Raw genomic sequence first — 17,575 nt, forward strand, 5'->3', positions numbered from 1 at the left:
AGAGAGGTTCGCCCACATGGGACTGCATTTTGGGGAGAGTTGCTGTATCTAGGCAACGTAAGGCCGACACAGGGAACAGGCTTGCAGACTGGGAGTGTTTGGTTTGGGTGTTCGGGAGGCGGCCACCTGGGGATGTGATCTCTTCTGTTGTAGGGACTTGGGTAACGCCTCGATTCCACGTAGCTCTGTGTCCACATGCAAGTCAACCGCAGTTACATTGAGCATCACTGCACATTCATAGGCGTCTGTCTCGCCCGATATTACTGAGATCACCGCGTTCTTCGCTGGTATTTGACGGACTCATGATGTTGACTTAATCTCCACCCACTGGCCCAGCATGCTTCAAGTGTTTGTAGTGATTTTTGTTTTCTTGTGCCTTGAGCAAAAGTTTTTATTCTCAGTGCAGGCTGCATCAGGGGGACCAAGCTGATGTTTTACAAATCTGAGCTGCCCTTGCAAAAAGGAGTATTATAATCTCACCGAGTCACAGTGTCCACAAATATATCTAAACCTTGGCTCATCTGTTGTCCTCTGTCTCCAAAACAGTCATAGTGTCCTCTTAGAGATTTTTTCTTAACTATCTTTCTACGAATACCGCGATAGAGAGAAGGTATTTCTTTGTATTATATCAAACATATGAATCTTCTTCTGACTTTATGTGCTGCCATCCTCTGTTAGAGAGGCCACGAAAAAACACATAATAAAATGAAAAAGAAGAAGATTACATTCACAAACTAGAACTTACTGGTAAAAAAAAAAAATCCATACCAGTGTAATGATTTGTGCTTATAAATACAATATTACTGCTGCCGGGTTTAATAAAATAAAACCTCCCTTAAGCCGAATCAAATCACTACAAAAGAAATGCTAAACCACAGCATCTCATATTGATGATCTCTTACTCTGTACATTCCCATCGGTTTAAAACTCAAACTATACCCATTTTTATCTTCACACAAACATTCTCTGAAGAAATAGAAACTGAATTCTGGTTTCTGATTATCCATACACTAAATGTCTTTTCATTCTAATTGTATTATAAATCAAATAACATGAGAATCATCCCAGCCTGTGTATAATGAAACTTCTTTAGAGGAATAAAAGAGACGAGGCACAGCAGCTTTCCCTGGACGTCCATTATGCCTCTTAATTTGTGTCCCAGAGGTGTTTTATAACCGCCCCTGCAGTTTTACTGTGTTTCCTTTTGTTTCACTCTTGAAAACTTCTCTTTCCAGCAGCTGTGTGATGTAGTTGTAATGCAACGGATTTGTTCTCCGCACAACACTGACGTCTGAGCTGGATTCCTCTCATGTCTCCACAGGAGGCATGACGCTCGGTTGAGAGTGTAATCACAACTGAGAGAGGAAGCTTTCCGTCGTGGTGTGTGCACATTTGTGAGTGTGTGTGTCTGTCGGTGGATGAGCGTGTGTGTGTGTATGTGTGAGCGGGCGCACGAGCACGCGTGTTATTTTGTGTTGTTCACAGGTCCTTGGTCTGTTTTCACAATCCACTGGTTATGTCTGCAGCAGCCACAAGTTCAATTTGACTGAAGAGTTGCAACAAGTCTGCCAGACTTAGTTGGAAATCTCCCAGTAGTGTGTCGTATCCTGCCACGGTGTTTGTGTGTCGCTCGTGTGTGTTTGTGTATCTGAACGCCTGCTCATCTTCTAGAGAGCGCCATGGCCGACGGGAGCCTTGCTGAGTGATTGACGACTGGCTGGGGAGCTTTATGATGGAGCTGTCATCCCTGCTGTGTCACATTCTCCTGGCAGTGGCTCTCCTGACGCTCTCAGAAACACATCAGAATGCAACTTCTTTCACATCTTGTCTGAATCGTGCTTTGAGTGGAAAAACCCCGTCGACCGGCTCTCGACTTTCATTTTTAGCGACTGTCCAGGCAAAAGGAAATGGTAATGATTTGCACGCAGGGATCGGGTTTACATGTGCACACCGGCGGAGTGTGTCAGTGAGGCGGGTTTGTAAAGCAGAATAAAAGAGAAGAAAAAGAGTTTCACGGTTCTCTGTGGTTAATAAGGTGTTCAGGGACCCGGAGAACGGCGCAGATTCAAAGAGCTTGATGACTTAAGAGCTTTTTTCTATGCTCCCTATAATTGAATTGATATATTCATGTTCCTTTTTTAAATTGACTGCCATGTTATTGGACATTTACTCAAACCGCTGCTAAATAAGAGGGTTTGTATGAGGGAAGCAATTATTACTGGAATAGAGTATTTATAGAGAAGGTTCCCGGTTTGATTCCTGGTTCAGTCAGGGTCTTTCAGTTTGGACTTGGGAGGGGATTTTGTGCTTAAGTGTTTTGATGTGAGTGGTTCTTAATTAACTCTTGAGGATTTGTCCCCTGTGTTAATTGTTCAGTTCTGTCTCGGTGGATCAAGATGTCCTTTCTCGTACCTCTGGGAAATTTGTCGTGGGCTCAGTTACAGTGTCAGTACAACCTTGATATGGGCCGGATACAAAATGTCGATATCAAAAATTCCTCTTCCTGTGAACTATTCAAACACTTTGAATGACATTGTTGTACTCTGGGGCATAGACAAGAATTCGTTCAATCAGGAGACACAAACTTCTCCGCACTGTGTCAAAGTGTCCTTGAGCGAGACACTGAACTTCTCTCTGCTGCGTCATCAGTGTGTTAACGTCCATATTAATTGGTGTGAATGGGTGAAACCTGTGTGTGTAGTGTAGCTGACAGATCAGTGTAATATCAGGAGGTTCACTGTTTTACTGTTGAGGTCTAATAAGTTAATGCTCCGTCATCACTCTGTTGATTAACTAAATCTGAAGGATTTGATTTTAAGTCCACAGATAAACGCTGCTACCTATTCTGCACTGTCTCATGAAGACGTCTCGTTAATGGAGACAAAGATGCCCCGACTCGTGTTTCACTGCCACTGCCGAGTAACAAATCAAATCTAATTGATATGAAAACAATTGGACAAAGGTCATCAAGAGCCGAACGGATGCAGCTCAGCGAAAAACACCTGATGCTCCTGATGACGATGGTGAAGCTGCAAATGTGCTTCATTCTTCCTTCTAATTAAGTAGTCCTTAATTTAATTTATCCACATTTTATTTCATTTCATTCTCCATTTTTCTCTCTTTGGTTCTTTTGATTCTTTCCACAATGCACAAAAGTCAGTTGCTCCAGACATTTCCAGAAAATTCAAGCAAAAGCGTGTTGACGTTTCGGACATCAGATGTGAAACTGGAACAACACAAAATGTAAAAGGGTCCGACACTTTCTGAAGCCTTGATAAACTCAGCCTACCATGATAGTGATGGAGTTATCTCCTGCCCAACTTGCAGGGAAACAAGGCTGAGCTCTGAGTGATTTTAGCAGGAGAGCCCCTCACATCAGGTATTTGGTAGAATTAGGTCCATCATGAAACCTACAGAGGACTTTACCTTCTGCTCTGCCTCATTTTCAGCTCCGATTGGACCTGCACTTACCTACTCTGTGAGTGCACCTCTACTCGCTGCACCTACACTTTTACTGTAACCCATCTGGCAGCTGATGTGGTGATACAAGCCATGATTGGATCATAGGCAGAGTACTTGAGCACAAAGTGACGACCAGTTCCATTTTCTCAAATCACAAAAAGCATTTTACCCAAAAAGGTGCATGAGATGAGATGAGATGAGATGAGACGAGATGTAGGGCTCCATGTCCTGCTATCCATTTTCTATCGGTCTCAACAGCCCCACAAGATATTTCTACACTGGCCCCAACAAATTACTACAGTGATCACAGGATGATGTCTGCTCTGACTCTCAGCTCCTGTTTCAATATGGACATTAAAAGTTATATAAACTTAAACTGACTAAACTAAACTAAACCACACAACTAACGTATACATATTGAATTGAGACATTAGTGTTAACCATAGAGAGACCAGGAGCAGTTGTGTGATTTGTATATTTAAGCACACACAAGTCATCAATGACGCTCTCCCTCTGGGAAGCTGCAGGTGGACGCGGATCCGTTTTCTGACCACGTGTTTCCCTTTATGACCCTGATTTACCATCCTCTCATGAAACAATGCACCGTGTCACAAAGCCGGCGACGACTCAAAACAGCAATTACGGACGAGGCCGAGAGTCCAGTGAACTTAAAGCTTCCCGAGTCACCGCGCCGTAATCCAACAGAAAATCTTTGGGATGTTGGTAGAACAGGACAGATCAGCGTGAACCTGCAGAGATAATGATGCAATCCTGTCGACGGCAGAATCTCAAAGGAAAGTTTCCGACTTATTGAATCCATGTCACGAAGAACTGAGACTGAACTGAGCTGTTCCTAATAAAGTGCTCGTCCTGCATTGAAGGGTCCGTCCCCTCCCTCTCACTGGCCGCTGTGTTAGTTACACTATTTTCTTTTTTTCTGAGAATAAAAAGGCTTGTGGACTCAGCCTAAAGTTTTAATTACAACACACTAATTAACGCAACTTTGTGAGACTGCCTGAGAGGTTTTTATTAATGAGGCGCTCAAGGGAACCTGGTCGATCCGTGCTCGCGGTACACGGTCGTTGATTAATAGGTTGTTGTGATTTCCTGCCAGGAGAAAAAAAAAAAGGTACGTTCCATGTCTGCCATGACCTCAAAATCTTCCCCTAACATCAACACACACACAGACACACACACACACACACAGACATCCTGCCATTCAGCGTCTGAGACACACTAGATTAATCGACAGCTTCTGTATGTTCCAGATACAGAGTTTGATTTCACCTGGTTCTCTGCTCAGTGTGAAGTTTCCTCTGATCGCATTTTATATTAAAATGAAGATGAGTCTCATTTCTTCAACCATTTTTATTCTAGTATCATCGTTTGGATTAAATTTGAGATGCAACGTCTGTAGTACATATAAAGAAACCTGGATACATGATTCTAATTATCCAAGTTTCTGATGATCTGCAGTTTTGCCTCTGACTCTTTCACATCCAGAAAGTAAATCCTCTCTGTCCGGAGCAGGCTGCATGGACGCTGCTGCGTTTACCACTCTGCTGAATTTAGCTTCTTCATTTAATCCCCAGTAATGGAAGACAGAAACAACAATAATTCTCGGTAGGGCTGCAACTAAAATGTTTTCTCTGTTGATTAAGCTGCATACTATTTTCTCGATTTATTGTTTTTCTTATACGATATGAGATTTTCAATTCCCTGGAGTCAGACGTGAAGTTTCTATATTGCTTTTTCTCTCTTATTTGCAGGGAGGCTGCAAACTTCATGTTTCACAAGCTTGAATCAGCACAAGTTTTTACTTATGTGGTCAAGCAACAAGATCAGGTATTTTTAAGACATATTATACCTGGATTGCAGGTCGAGCTTTTTTTTAGAACCAGATCATCTTAAACATAATTTCTCCCAGTAAAAGAGATTTAAACTCACTAGATCCAGATTCTTATTAAGATCCGCACCAAATTGCACAAACGTCAGTCAGTTTTTTATCAAGGTGAATTATTCTCTGAGAGGAGATAACCTTGGTGGAGGTAACCAGGATGTACCTGATCAAATGCCTGTGAACACACCCGATGATACGGTTTTTAACACACAATGGATAATACAGGATTATTTCAGAATGATAGATACCGTCAGCAGGTGTGATATAAATATTTAGATGTTATAAGAACAGCTGGATCTCATTCTTTTAGGTGAACTTTAAGAAGAAACGGTGTCTTATGACCACTGCTTTCCTTCCAGGTGCGTTTGGGGAGGTTCACTTACAGTCGAGCATTAAATAAAATCTTCTATTAACAAAGTGTTTCACATTTTCCAAAACAGATAAAAGTCAGAGAAATAAATCTGGAGTAAGAACATGAGCTGCACACGCACACACACACACACACACACGCTCAGAAATGAGGCCGGAGCTGCTGTATGCTTCTGTGGGCATGTGAGAGCAAATTAAGTGTGAGTAATAATCTTCACTCAGAAGATCGTACAAAATAAGTGTCTCCGTGCGCTCCGTTCAGTCAACCTTGTTACAGCTGAGTGTCTCTGTGACTGTGATTGGTAAAGCAACCTGGGCGCCATAAGAGCCCTCTGCGGGCGCCGCGCTGGCAGTCAGGTTGACGTGAGCGCCAAGGCCCAGGAGTGCCATGGTTACCAGATGGCCGTGGCAGCAATCTCCAGTCCATTCACTCACCTGGCTGAGTGAAGACTTCCTCTAAACCCGGCGCCCACAGGAAATGGTCTCTACAGCACGTCTGCCTCCTCTGTCTCTGCCAAGCTTCCATCCCCCGCCCGAGTCTCTGAAGTCTCTCTCTCGGAAAAGAGGACACTGATTTGGGCCACGGAGGCGATGAGAGATTGCTCAAATCAAGATGGCGTGATGGGGAGATCTGATGTCTCTGTTTAAACCACCGCCAGGTTGTCATCCTTATATGTGACAGGCTGTCGTGGATGAATCACGCTGCTATTTTACGGTCGCTCCGAAAACAGTTCATTGTCGCCGTCCAAGTTTCAGTCACCGTTTCAGTGCGAGCGTCTCCTCAGAGATACGACTGTCCCTTTGAAAGGTTGTTATCATTGTTGTGTTGTTCGGAGAACGCTCCTTCTCCTTTTAAAGGATTATTCAAATTCAGTCTTTTGATATTTTCCATGTTTTGTGGAGCTAGGCTCTAACAAGTTCAGCCCCCCGGGGTGTGGAGCAAAACTTGTGGCATATTCTCAGCCAATGCATAAATGCATATTATTAATGTATTTGTCTGCTTCATTGATTTATGTTGATTCGTAGTTCTCAGAAATACAGTAGGAGGGTTTTTCTGTTTGTTTCTGCTGCAGGCTAGAGTAAACAAGAGCAAGGGATTTTTTTTTTTTTTTTTTTAATACAAGTGACATTTAGTCTGGGATTTTTCTTTCTTCACACATTTTGTTTTGTCTGCTTCTATCCTCTCATCTCCTCCCTGACAGAGGGTTACATAAAATCAATGACTACCAGGCTAAATCGATAACATCCGAACAGAGGTTCTCTCCCGTATTTATCTGATTTGTTTGGCTCCGCGGCAGCATGTTAACCTTATCTAGAGGTATTCAGTAATACTGAGAACACACTTGATACCACTGATAGTTTGTACTAATGCAACGCCACGAGTTCAGGGCTCGGCATCGTTTCTAAACCTTCTCATTTAATCCGACTGCCTCCCTCCTCAGGTGAAGCTAATGCAAACAACAGTGGATCATGATCGTAGTGGCAGCTGATTGTGGATTGTGATTACAACTAGATTGCTTTTATACGCCTGCTTACATATATACAACCGTTATTGGCAATACTGCTGGAATCACGATTACTGCTCCCTTCATGATGATCCATCACGTCCTGAGAGAGGCGTCCCTCACACGTGGCTCTCTGAAGTTTCTACGTTTCATTTCTTTATCAAAATGTTTCTTCATGTTGTTCAGCCCGATGAGACAATTTGTGATTTGTGACCGTACAAATAAAATCTGATTGATTGATTGATTGAATATTGTGCAGCGTTTATCTCCTTCTCACGTCTTCCTCTCCTCTTTCCACCGTATTTTCAGTTCCTCCCGTCATCCGAGTTTACCCAGAGAGCCAAGCCCGCGAGCCGGGCGTCACAGCCAGCCTGCGCTGCCACGCCGAGGGTGTCCCCAGCCCCCAGCTGTCCTGGCTGAAGAACGGCATTGACATCACAACCAAACTGTCCAAACAGCTCACCCTGCAAGGTACAGGAGTCCAGAGTTTACTGCTCACCGCCTGTACACTTGTAGTGTTTTATTGCCTCTACTACTGCTTCCATTATTATTTTACTACTGCTTTTACCAACACTTTTACAGCAGTATATGCTCCTGCAATTGCTTCAACTACCTCTAACATAAATGTCACTATCATTATTGCCATTATATTACAGTCAATTCTGACTCGTACTGTTTGTAAAGATTCATTTTACATGAATAACATTGAGCAGAGCGATTCAAAGTGATGGAGAATAAGGATCAGAAATGCGTCGGTAATGGTAAATGCGTGTTTTTTCTTTCATATCGACTCACGTCTGATGCCCTCGCAGCTGATTGGCTGCCTCTGGATAGACGTTATTGATCATTGTTGCTATTTTCAGTTGAAAGACGTTGGCTGGAAATCGTGACTGTTGATGTGAATTTATTCAGGTCATCGACAGATTCACAATATCCTGATAGGTTTGGTGAATTGCGAAGCCGCAGCATCAAACATTCAGAGTCAGGGTTTAACTGTTTGCAGGTTTTTCAGTGAACAGCGAAGACAAATGCTTTTCTTTTTGAGGTTGTGCACAAAACCGCTAAACGACAGACCCAGCGTGAGGCAGGCCTGTGCTGCGTTCTCCCTTTGAACTCCCACTTTATTGACTTCTCCCTGAAACAAACCTCTCACCCTTGTCTCCCGACATGTGAGAGAACGGTTATGTAACAGAGCAACGGTGGCATGAAGTCACCTTTTATCTCGATCTGAAAAGAAAACTGTCTCGTCTCTTTCCTGTCTTGCTCCTCGCAGCTAATGGAAGTGAGGTGCACATCAGCAACGTCCACTTTGAGGACACCGGCGCCTACACCTGCATCGCAAAGAACCAAGCCGGCGTGGACGAGGACATCTCTTCGCTATTTGTGGAGGACTCTGCGCGCAAAACTCGTATGTACACGCAAATGGATGTTTTAATAATTAATCCTGTGGGTTCTTAATGGTTTATATCCTGTGGTGCAACGATGGAGCGTCTGCGAGGGGAGAAACAGTGACACCGTCTTTAGTCTGTATCGTCGCCTGGTTTGGAAGCAGGAACTGTTATTTTGATCCGAGTCGTCCACTTTAAGACCATCGTCTTCCTTGTTTCATCTTCTCTGTGCTGCAGCTCTAAACGTTTTAAAAGCCGTATATGTCACACTCCACATCGGTGATATATATAAAGCCTGAGCTGCCACTGCTCACAGTGTCTCAGTAAAATAACCTTCTTATTCAAATTTGGGATCATTGTCTAACACAAACCATCTCCTCCTGTTTCTTCCTGTTTAGTAGAATCTCACACGGTAATTAACTTTGACCTTCTCAGAAATGTCAGAATCTGTCTTTGGGGTTCGAGGCCAGTTGTTAGTGTGTTGTGTTTTTTTTTTCTTCCTGTGGGTAATTAGGGTCCCACACAACACACACAGCCGCTCACTCTGCAGTTCGAGTCACACAACCAGCGTGCGCTCTGTCCCACACCTTGTACCGGACCCAACGTCTCTAGATGTCACCCGTGCCTGTCGTGCATTAGAGGATCACGCTCGGGACAGGTCAGGTGTCACTCGTGTGCTTTGATGCCTTTGACGCCGCACTGACCGCGGGCTGAAACGCTGCGAGGTGTTGCATATTGCACACCCCCTTTTTTTTGGAGTGAGCAACCCCACAGGACAGCAGTTCAAAGCGATATCAGCAGACAGCCAGACGTGGCTACACTACAGCATTACAAAATGGAGATAGAGGAGAAACAGACTTTCCTGCGCTGTCGTAGTCTGGACATCTTCCTCACTGTGTCCATGTCCCTCTCTAGTCCTCACGTGATAAACGTCTTCTTTATTAAGACTAGTTGGAGGCTGACTACTCATTTTCCATGGATTAGCAGTCTCTGTGAGCCTGAGGCTGATGTGGGGTGTTAGCTCGCACCGCCTGCAGCCATCAAATCCTGAGACCCTCGCTGCAGCGCCCGGGAAATATACGTTGAAACGAGACGTCAGCTCAGTAAGGGAAGCTTATAATGTCAAATTCATGCAGCGTTTACAAATGCCGGGGATTTTGTCCGAGGAATTACTTGATAGTAGTGAGTACTGCTTGACATAACTTTCCTTAAATACCCAAAAATGTCAATCTTACTTCTTAAAGTCCAAAAGCAACAGATATTAGATTCACAAAGATATATATCATAAAAGCAGAACTCCAAACACCAATTTTTTATTGTCCTTTAGATATTTTAGGTTGGCACAGAAACAAACTTGATGAAACTGAGAAATATTAATTAATTTATGGGGTTTTTTCTTTATAAAAATGTACAATATAAAAGAGATTAAATTGAAATGCATATGTGAAAGGGTCACATTTGTTATTTAGCGCCACAAACAGTAAATAAAACATAATACAAATGTACAACACACTACAAGGTTATAGATGCTGTACACACTGATAACATGAATCTAATGAAGCACAGTGGTAATTATGTGAAATGTGTTTTCACAGGAGGATTAATAATTGCAGGCGAATACTGTGTACGAATTATCTGGTAAATGTGTATTCACTGATCGAGTACTACAGGGGATGATTAAAATTACGGTTTCGTTTTTTTTTCTGCAGCCGGGAACAAAATTGTCTCCTTTATGTTTGATCACCGGCTAAATAGTATTTTTCAGCCTCATCATGTCTCTGTTAGATTCAGTCAAATAGCAGCTGCTCCCATTTGTCACTGCAGTTTGTTGTGCAGACTCTACGTTGCCATGACTTTCCAGATTGTTTCCCTCGACATATTAAATCAATTTCTATTTTTTTGGGGGGGGGGGGGGGTTCGATGCACCTGCAGGTTTGATCACAGGAGATTTTAGTCTCTTTTGAGATTTGTTGGTCGTCTCTTGAAATCTTTGAAATCTTACGTCTCAAAGCGTTAATTCCCTGCTGCCTTTCATGGCTGAAAGATGTTGCTAATTGGCTTTGGATCTAAAAGTTGTATCACAAGTAGTTTAACTTTATCTACCTTCTGTGATTATGTTAAATATAGAACACGAGCGTTGAAGATGAACAAACTATGACCTTCATACGTGTCTGACGTGTGTTGACCGCGCTCCGCTGTCATCACAACATACCAACAAAAGTGATCATGTCAAGATGTCAAGTCAAATCTATTTCTGCAGATCTGCAGTTTTCTGAAGTGCTTTTAACACCAGGAAGTACTTCACGGTAATCTTTGTGTGTCTGAGTGTGAGGGAACAAAGAGAGAGCAGCGTGTGACGACGGAGACTAAACTACAAGAGACATGCTCCTCCAGTATTCCAGCTCTATCCTCTTATTGTGTCGTTTAAGTAGTTGTGTAAGTTTTGTAAAAACTTTGTGCAAAAAGTTAAAAAGCACAAGATCCGCAGAAAAGGGAATCGGGCTCGGTAACAGGCGACTCTGCAGGTTTGTGATCATTAAAGATTAAGAGTAAAGTTGTTCATCTTCTTAGATGCTTTGGTGTCGTGGATGCAGTCCAGATCTAATCTGGAACAAAGCCAGGTGACATTTCCTTCATGTTCACAACAGAGCTGGACTTTATCAGGAGGGTCTTAAAGAGACATGAGCTAAAATCAAGTGTTTCAGACAGAGGCTGAAAAGAGGAGCTGCAGCAACGGACGAGGAAAGTGATGTGTCTTCTGAACATTAGAGCACGAAAACATTAATAACCCAAATCAAATGTATAGAGCCAGAATATTAAATCAGATTACGTCCATTCAAAACTGATTTTCAGCTTTTTAGAAACTTGCAAATGTCACGTTTGAATGTTAAACCATTTGGATTATGTGAAATATCCATAAACTTATTAATCAATGATTGCGAGGTAAATATTTGATCGAATGACATTTAGATGTGCGAACAGTTTAGTTTCCACACGCAGGAGAACGGATTGTTTACATCTGAACGAAAAGGAGTAAAAAAACAAAGCCTTATTTTTGATTGTGCATTTACTTAAGTGAGGGGGCGAAGCAACCAAACAGAAAACGCATTAATTCCGTGAGCAGGCCGCAGGTTTGCTCTCGTTATTTGCGTCGTCTTGGCATTTGATTAGCCGACGCAGATGGACAGATTTCCTGATTGGCCGCTGCAATAAGGGGGCAGCTGGCTGATATCTTCTAGGAAAGCTGCCAGCTGTTGTCAATACGTCAGCGTTTAAGGGTAGAACAGAATGACGGGGAGTCTGAGCCGCCGGTGTGTATTCTGGTGTTGTGCGCTAACAAAGCAAACTTAATCAGGCACAGCAAGTGTAAGTGTACGCTGCAGCTGTTTTTACCTGAGCTGTCCTTCTCCTGCGTGTGGATATTAATGTGTTTAACAAGCAGCTGTTATTACAGAAAGAAATGAACAACAGAAAAACAAAACACCAGTGTGTTTGCATTTGGTATTATGCCAAATGCAAACAGATGATGTTGCGCTGAATATTTAGAGCATGTCAGGGTTTTTATTTCACAACACAGTCTGTGCACGCTGCTCCGCAGTAACACAATCGGTCAACGCTTTCATACGAAAACATTCACATGTGCGATGAATATCACACGGAACTGATCCGTGTGATATTTTCACTAAGTCAAACATGTGAATTCTACTTGTATGTAAATTCACCTACCCGTTAATTAGAGGGAACTCAATTCACACGTTGAAAGGTGGCGATTTGCAAGTGGAAGAAAATATTTCATTAGGTTCAAATATGGACCACAAAAAAAAAAACATGTATGTTTAACTAATCAGTGTTTTTTTATCTTGCAACAAACACACAGAATAACAAACTGTACAAAAACAAACCTTTTCCACCAAGAACAATTCCACTAGGGCCCGAAAGTCCTCTATTGTTTTATCAAGCTGCACCGAACTGCACTCATTGACATTAATCCCTTTAAATATGAAAGTTTCTTTTTCACTAACATGAATTATTCACTGAAGATGTTGAAATTTAAAAAAAGCCCCTCGCATCTCTCAAAGAAAAGACAAACTGAATCCGCTCTTTAATCTGGATCTTCGCCAAAAATGTGATGGCTTCTTTCTTGGCCTGTGTCTCGTTCTTCGGCCAAATTTTGTGAAAGCAGGTTCAGTGGTTTTTTTAAAATAATCCTGCTGATGAACAAACAAGGTTTAAAACATGACCTGGGAATATGAAGTATTTAAAAGGGAGAATAGAATATGGTAGAAGTCCAGTCAATTTATATTTTTTCCTTATTTAATATATAAAATATAATAACAAAAAAAGAAAATGTTCCTTTAATATACTCAACTCTTGTCTCAAGGAAACCTGAACAAACTGCTCCAAGGCTGATTCACCTCTGCTCTGTATTAAAGGTCCTCTCTGATACATTGAGATAAAACAGCATTGTTAGAGTTTAATTTATGCTTTTGAAGTATTTTGGACATATTCGACTTGTTCTGCAAAATCGTGCCGTTCACATTTTCCCCACCAGCTCATCTTCTGCCTCAACTCGCGTCTGCTGCCATTAACCACCCTCCTGGAAATGGAATACAACCTCGATGAAGTGGAGATGACCTGCAATTAATCTGTGAAATGCAGACGTAACCTGCATTAACGTGTAAAGAAGGACGATATAAGTGCAGCCGCTGAACTCCCATCATTAATGCATTGATAACACAGCTCTCTGACGGAGAGAACATTATGAACCTGTAACGCACCTGAGGAAGAGCCACCGTCTGATTTTCACCTCACATCGATATCAACCTTTCGTCTCGTCTCCAGCGATCCATTCTCGTTTTACTGTCTCGCGTCTTTCCGAGTCGCGATGAGCGCCGGCCTCTCGCTGACCTCGACCACTCATCTTCATCAACACTCAGCCAGCTCTTACGAGAACATCAAACCTGGCAGCGTCTTTCATCTAAGAGCTTTTCACCAGCGCGGCCCGTTGAGCTGAGCCGTGATGTGAACTCCCTCTCTTTACAGTTCCTGTCAGACTCTTTCTATGTCAGACAGCACGAGTCAGAGCGACCACATGCTCGGTCAGGTGCAAACGAGACATATCACATCGATTATATGATATCACATGTTCCTTAGAGTTTAAGAAAAATTAATATATTTGTAGAAAAGCCTTTTTCTTTTCACAAAATATGTCAAAATATGTCTTAAATCATCAGCAGCAAGTTGAAGTTTAATCTGAAAACACGTTTGTTTTTTATATCAGTAAGAACGATAAGAACGTGACAAAGATATTCTTTCTTTTCACCGTCGTGTACGTGTAGACGAGCAGCTGCAAAAGAATTGTTCAACGTACATAGGTTTGTTTCCATGTACCTGGCGTAGTAAAATGTATTTCCACCAAGTATCTCCAAGGAAAATTCAACCTTTAGTCAACGGCAGCGCAGGGTGTTGTTTTACCGTTAAACTCATTTTAAAACTCAGGAGGAAAGACATGTAAAGGTTTATTCTTCAGTCTACATCCTGTCATATTGCCTCTGGAGTAGTCCTCTCACGTTTTTTGTCAAATCGTTGAAAATCATTTCTGTCAAATACCCAAATAAAACTCTTGGAGAAGAAAAAACACTTAAAACTTGAATGGCACTCAGTAGACCTCCGCCAAGGCCCAACAGCCCACTTAAATTCAAATGAACTGCACCACACAGATATCAGGTCCCTAAATGTGCCTGATTTATTTTCATCAAGAAAGAATTATTCCATGAGAAAACGGTGAAACGATCTCGCAGTGTGTCTCTCAAAGGGCGGAAGCATAAACTCACTGGTGAGGTAACGATCGGTAGAAACAGTAAGTCAAACTTACAGCTACTGTTTGTTCTAAACCCACCGTACACACACAGAGCAGCTGCAGGAACTGAGGTGGCACATGGATTCTAACTTACACGTGTGCCAGTTCTCGTTACTCTGTTAAGCTGTGAGCAAACGACCTGCAGAAGTGTAATGAAAAAAAATCACATTTATCACATCTGTTTATCCACTTATGTCATATAAATTATATCCATGCGCCACAGAGTCGAGCACACGGAGTGTGTGGATCGATATAACCTCCGTATGGCATCGTGTCCCGGTCAGAGAGGCTCAGTTATTACACCTCCACCTCTGAACATCTGCTTTTACAGGTCCAATATAAGAGAAATCATTCAATCAACAGAGACCTTAAAGTCTATAGATCCAAACTAAACCCCGTCTGTGAACTGATTCACAAGTTCATCCATCTAAAAGTCTGTTTCCCACATGATCCAAAACAATAACCACACATTAGCATTCCCACTTTCCAAGGTCAAGACTGAACTTGCAGTCTCATCTTTTCGGATAACTCCGATCACGAGTCTTTAATGTTCTGAGAAAAATGGAAATGTAAACGTCTGCAATTCAGTGACCGGGTGGATTCCATCTGCTGAGGATGGTTGTGCGATACAATCAAAAGCTCCGGAGCAGCTGCTAAATGGACCTCGTACTGAGATTGTATTGTCAACACAGGCAGTTTTCTCTCAAGATGAATTGACCAATCAGGAGCTGAAGCATCAATCATGATCATATCTCAGGGGAAACTAATGTCGTCACAACCGCAAATCAGCTTCTCATCATGTGCTGTACATATCCGGGCAGACGACCTTCAGCTGACTTTGAAAGGGACCAAAGCCCCAAAATCTGGGAGGACCTCCATCAAACCGAATCTCTATAAACAGATTCCGCTCGTGAATGAGCGAGGGACAAGGTTTTGGGGCCGGAAGCCGCCTGGTTTCCGTTTGCAGTCGACTTCCCCGCCGGTAAAAAGTGTGTGTGGAGAGAAAAAGAGGCGTTTTTGATTTATCTGCATTTATCTGCCAATGGATGTTAACAGAGATGAGCCGAATGTCGCCTGGACCAGAAAGTACGAGATAAAAGATAAAAACTCTTAACACCGGACAATGAACAGAAGCTGGAGCCTTGGCCCAGATATCTGCCGTCTAAACACCGGGAGCCTGAAAATATTGTAGCCCCGAGAGGCTAATTCGTTGTCAGACAATAGCAGATGGGCTCTGAGATCGAAACACATGCTACACGAGTCTCCAACCAAACCTCTCACATTACCGGACTATCGGCAGAGAGGGAGTGGCACGGGGCCGTCTTGAGGGGTCAATGACTGGAATGTTCTCACGAAATTGCAATTGCATCCATTCTCAGGGGCCCCGGAGTAATTCCCTGCCACCTGTTGCAACGGCCCTGCGTTCAGGCATGAGACCCTTCTATCAACATACAGACGTTCACAAGTACGGACCGAGTTATCACAGGGAAGAGCTACGACCGATATTAAAACATATAAACACCTTGCGTTTACATGAGGAAACGTTTTGGGAATCTGACTTGGTGCAAAGTAATGATCTCAGTTCTGGGAAACTGTATTCATGACCTGCCTCGGGCCGCTCGTTCAAACACTGGAATTAGAGCGAGAGAGGGCTGAGTGACAAACCAAGTTGTCAAAGGATAGAAAGCAGGAGCTGAGCAGGAGAACATGATGTGATGAGCGAGGCATCAACAAGCTTCTCAAGATGAATTCACCACAGAGGAGCTTGAAGGTCAAAACCTTTTCCTTGGCGGGCGCCTGCACACAGCAGCGAATTCTTCTTCCCTCAGATCTACCCATGCGCTGAATTGTTTGGGAAAACCTGAGCAGTCACTATTCTGAGATCTCTTTAACAGTCTGTCACCAGCAGGCAGAGCGCCATCCGTCTCTGACAGTCTGCTGCTAAACTGGCATAAATATCTGCCCTTCGCAATGTGCCAATTATTTCTGCAGCGTCAGAGGATCCGCGGGGGATCAGAACGAGCGTCGCTTTAGTCTCTGCACTTTCTTACGTCTCCACATTTACGCTGCTACTCCGTGTCTCGTATCGGGGATTTGCAGGAGGACCGTACAGTGGATTTACGCTTTTAGTCGCTCGAGCCGCTGCTCTTTTGCCCCTTTTTTTCTCAGCTCAAGTGCCCTTCTGGACCAAATAAAGAACTTTTAATTACAGAGTTACTCAGCGAACTGCTGAGCTGCGGCTCAAAAGGGGATGAAATCATTGTCAGTTGAGTCACTGACTCGGGGAAACTTTTCCATTTATACCTGTCTTTCTTACTTGGTGGAGGATTTCACTGTATAATTTTATTTTGTTCTCCTTACAGAGCTAATTAGCATAGAGGACAGAATGCAGCAGTGTTATCTGGTTTGTTTTCACTGTGCTGCAAACTGTTCCCCTTGAACCCTTGAAGGCTTTGTTAGGATCTGTGGACAGTTTTTTTTTTTTTTTTTTAAATGCTCATACTCTTTATCGTGAACGCTATACCTCCGCAGAATATTTAAATGGGTTATCAGTTGGCTAAGGTCGACGTAGCTTTGGAAATAAAGTTTATTATTGGCTGCACGTTGTTTATAGGGATGATTCTCTCAAAAAAAAAAAAAAAAGATGAAACAACGTCGGAGAGACAAAAAGCTGGAGGAGGCAGCTTAAGCAAGGGCCTGTTTTGCAAACTTGGTTTACCGCAGACAGATAACAGACGAATCCTTATGGATGAAATATTCAGCAGCTGTTTTACACACTTTATCTCCAGTCAGTGTTTTACTCTCCATGTGTTGGTGGCACAGGTTGTACGGGTCCAGCAGACTTGAATACAGTTTCTCTGGCCTCCTCCTTCGTCTGCACAGCTCATGGATCACGTTTGACCTGTCCAACTAATCGTGCAAGTACTACACAAGAAAGTATCTTGTTTTGTGTATCTCTGACTCCATCTCCGCCTCTTTACAGTCCAACTGTTTCTTTTTAATCACGAGTTGAACGTGTTTTAGGTCCAAACAACTCGTTGGCTAATCTTCTATTTGCAGCTATTTGCATATGAAAGCAGATTATTTAAAA

The 17,575-nt window shown here is 42.8% G+C and overlaps 1 protein-coding gene across 2 annotated transcripts in view; it reads left to right on the top strand.

Annotated features, from left to right (window-relative positions):
• Window positions 1–17,575, top strand: part of fstl5 (follistatin-like 5) — a 139,454-nt gene that overhangs the window by 98,248 nt on the left and 23,631 nt on the right. For both annotated transcript variants that reach the window (XM_020103808.2, XM_020103809.2), the window contains exons 9-10: window positions 7,546–7,707; window positions 8,510–8,644. In XM_020103808.2, coding sequence (XP_019959367.2) covers window positions 7,546–7,707; window positions 8,510–8,644 — 297 coding nt within the window. The remainder of the gene's footprint in view (window positions 1–7,545; window positions 7,708–8,509; window positions 8,645–17,575) is intronic.

This window comes from Paralichthys olivaceus, chromosome 9 (genome assembly GCF_024713975.1).
Source record: "Paralichthys olivaceus isolate ysfri-2021 chromosome 9, ASM2471397v2, whole genome shotgun sequence".
NCBI classification, from domain to species: Eukaryota; Metazoa; Chordata; class Actinopteri; order Pleuronectiformes; family Paralichthyidae; genus Paralichthys; species Paralichthys olivaceus.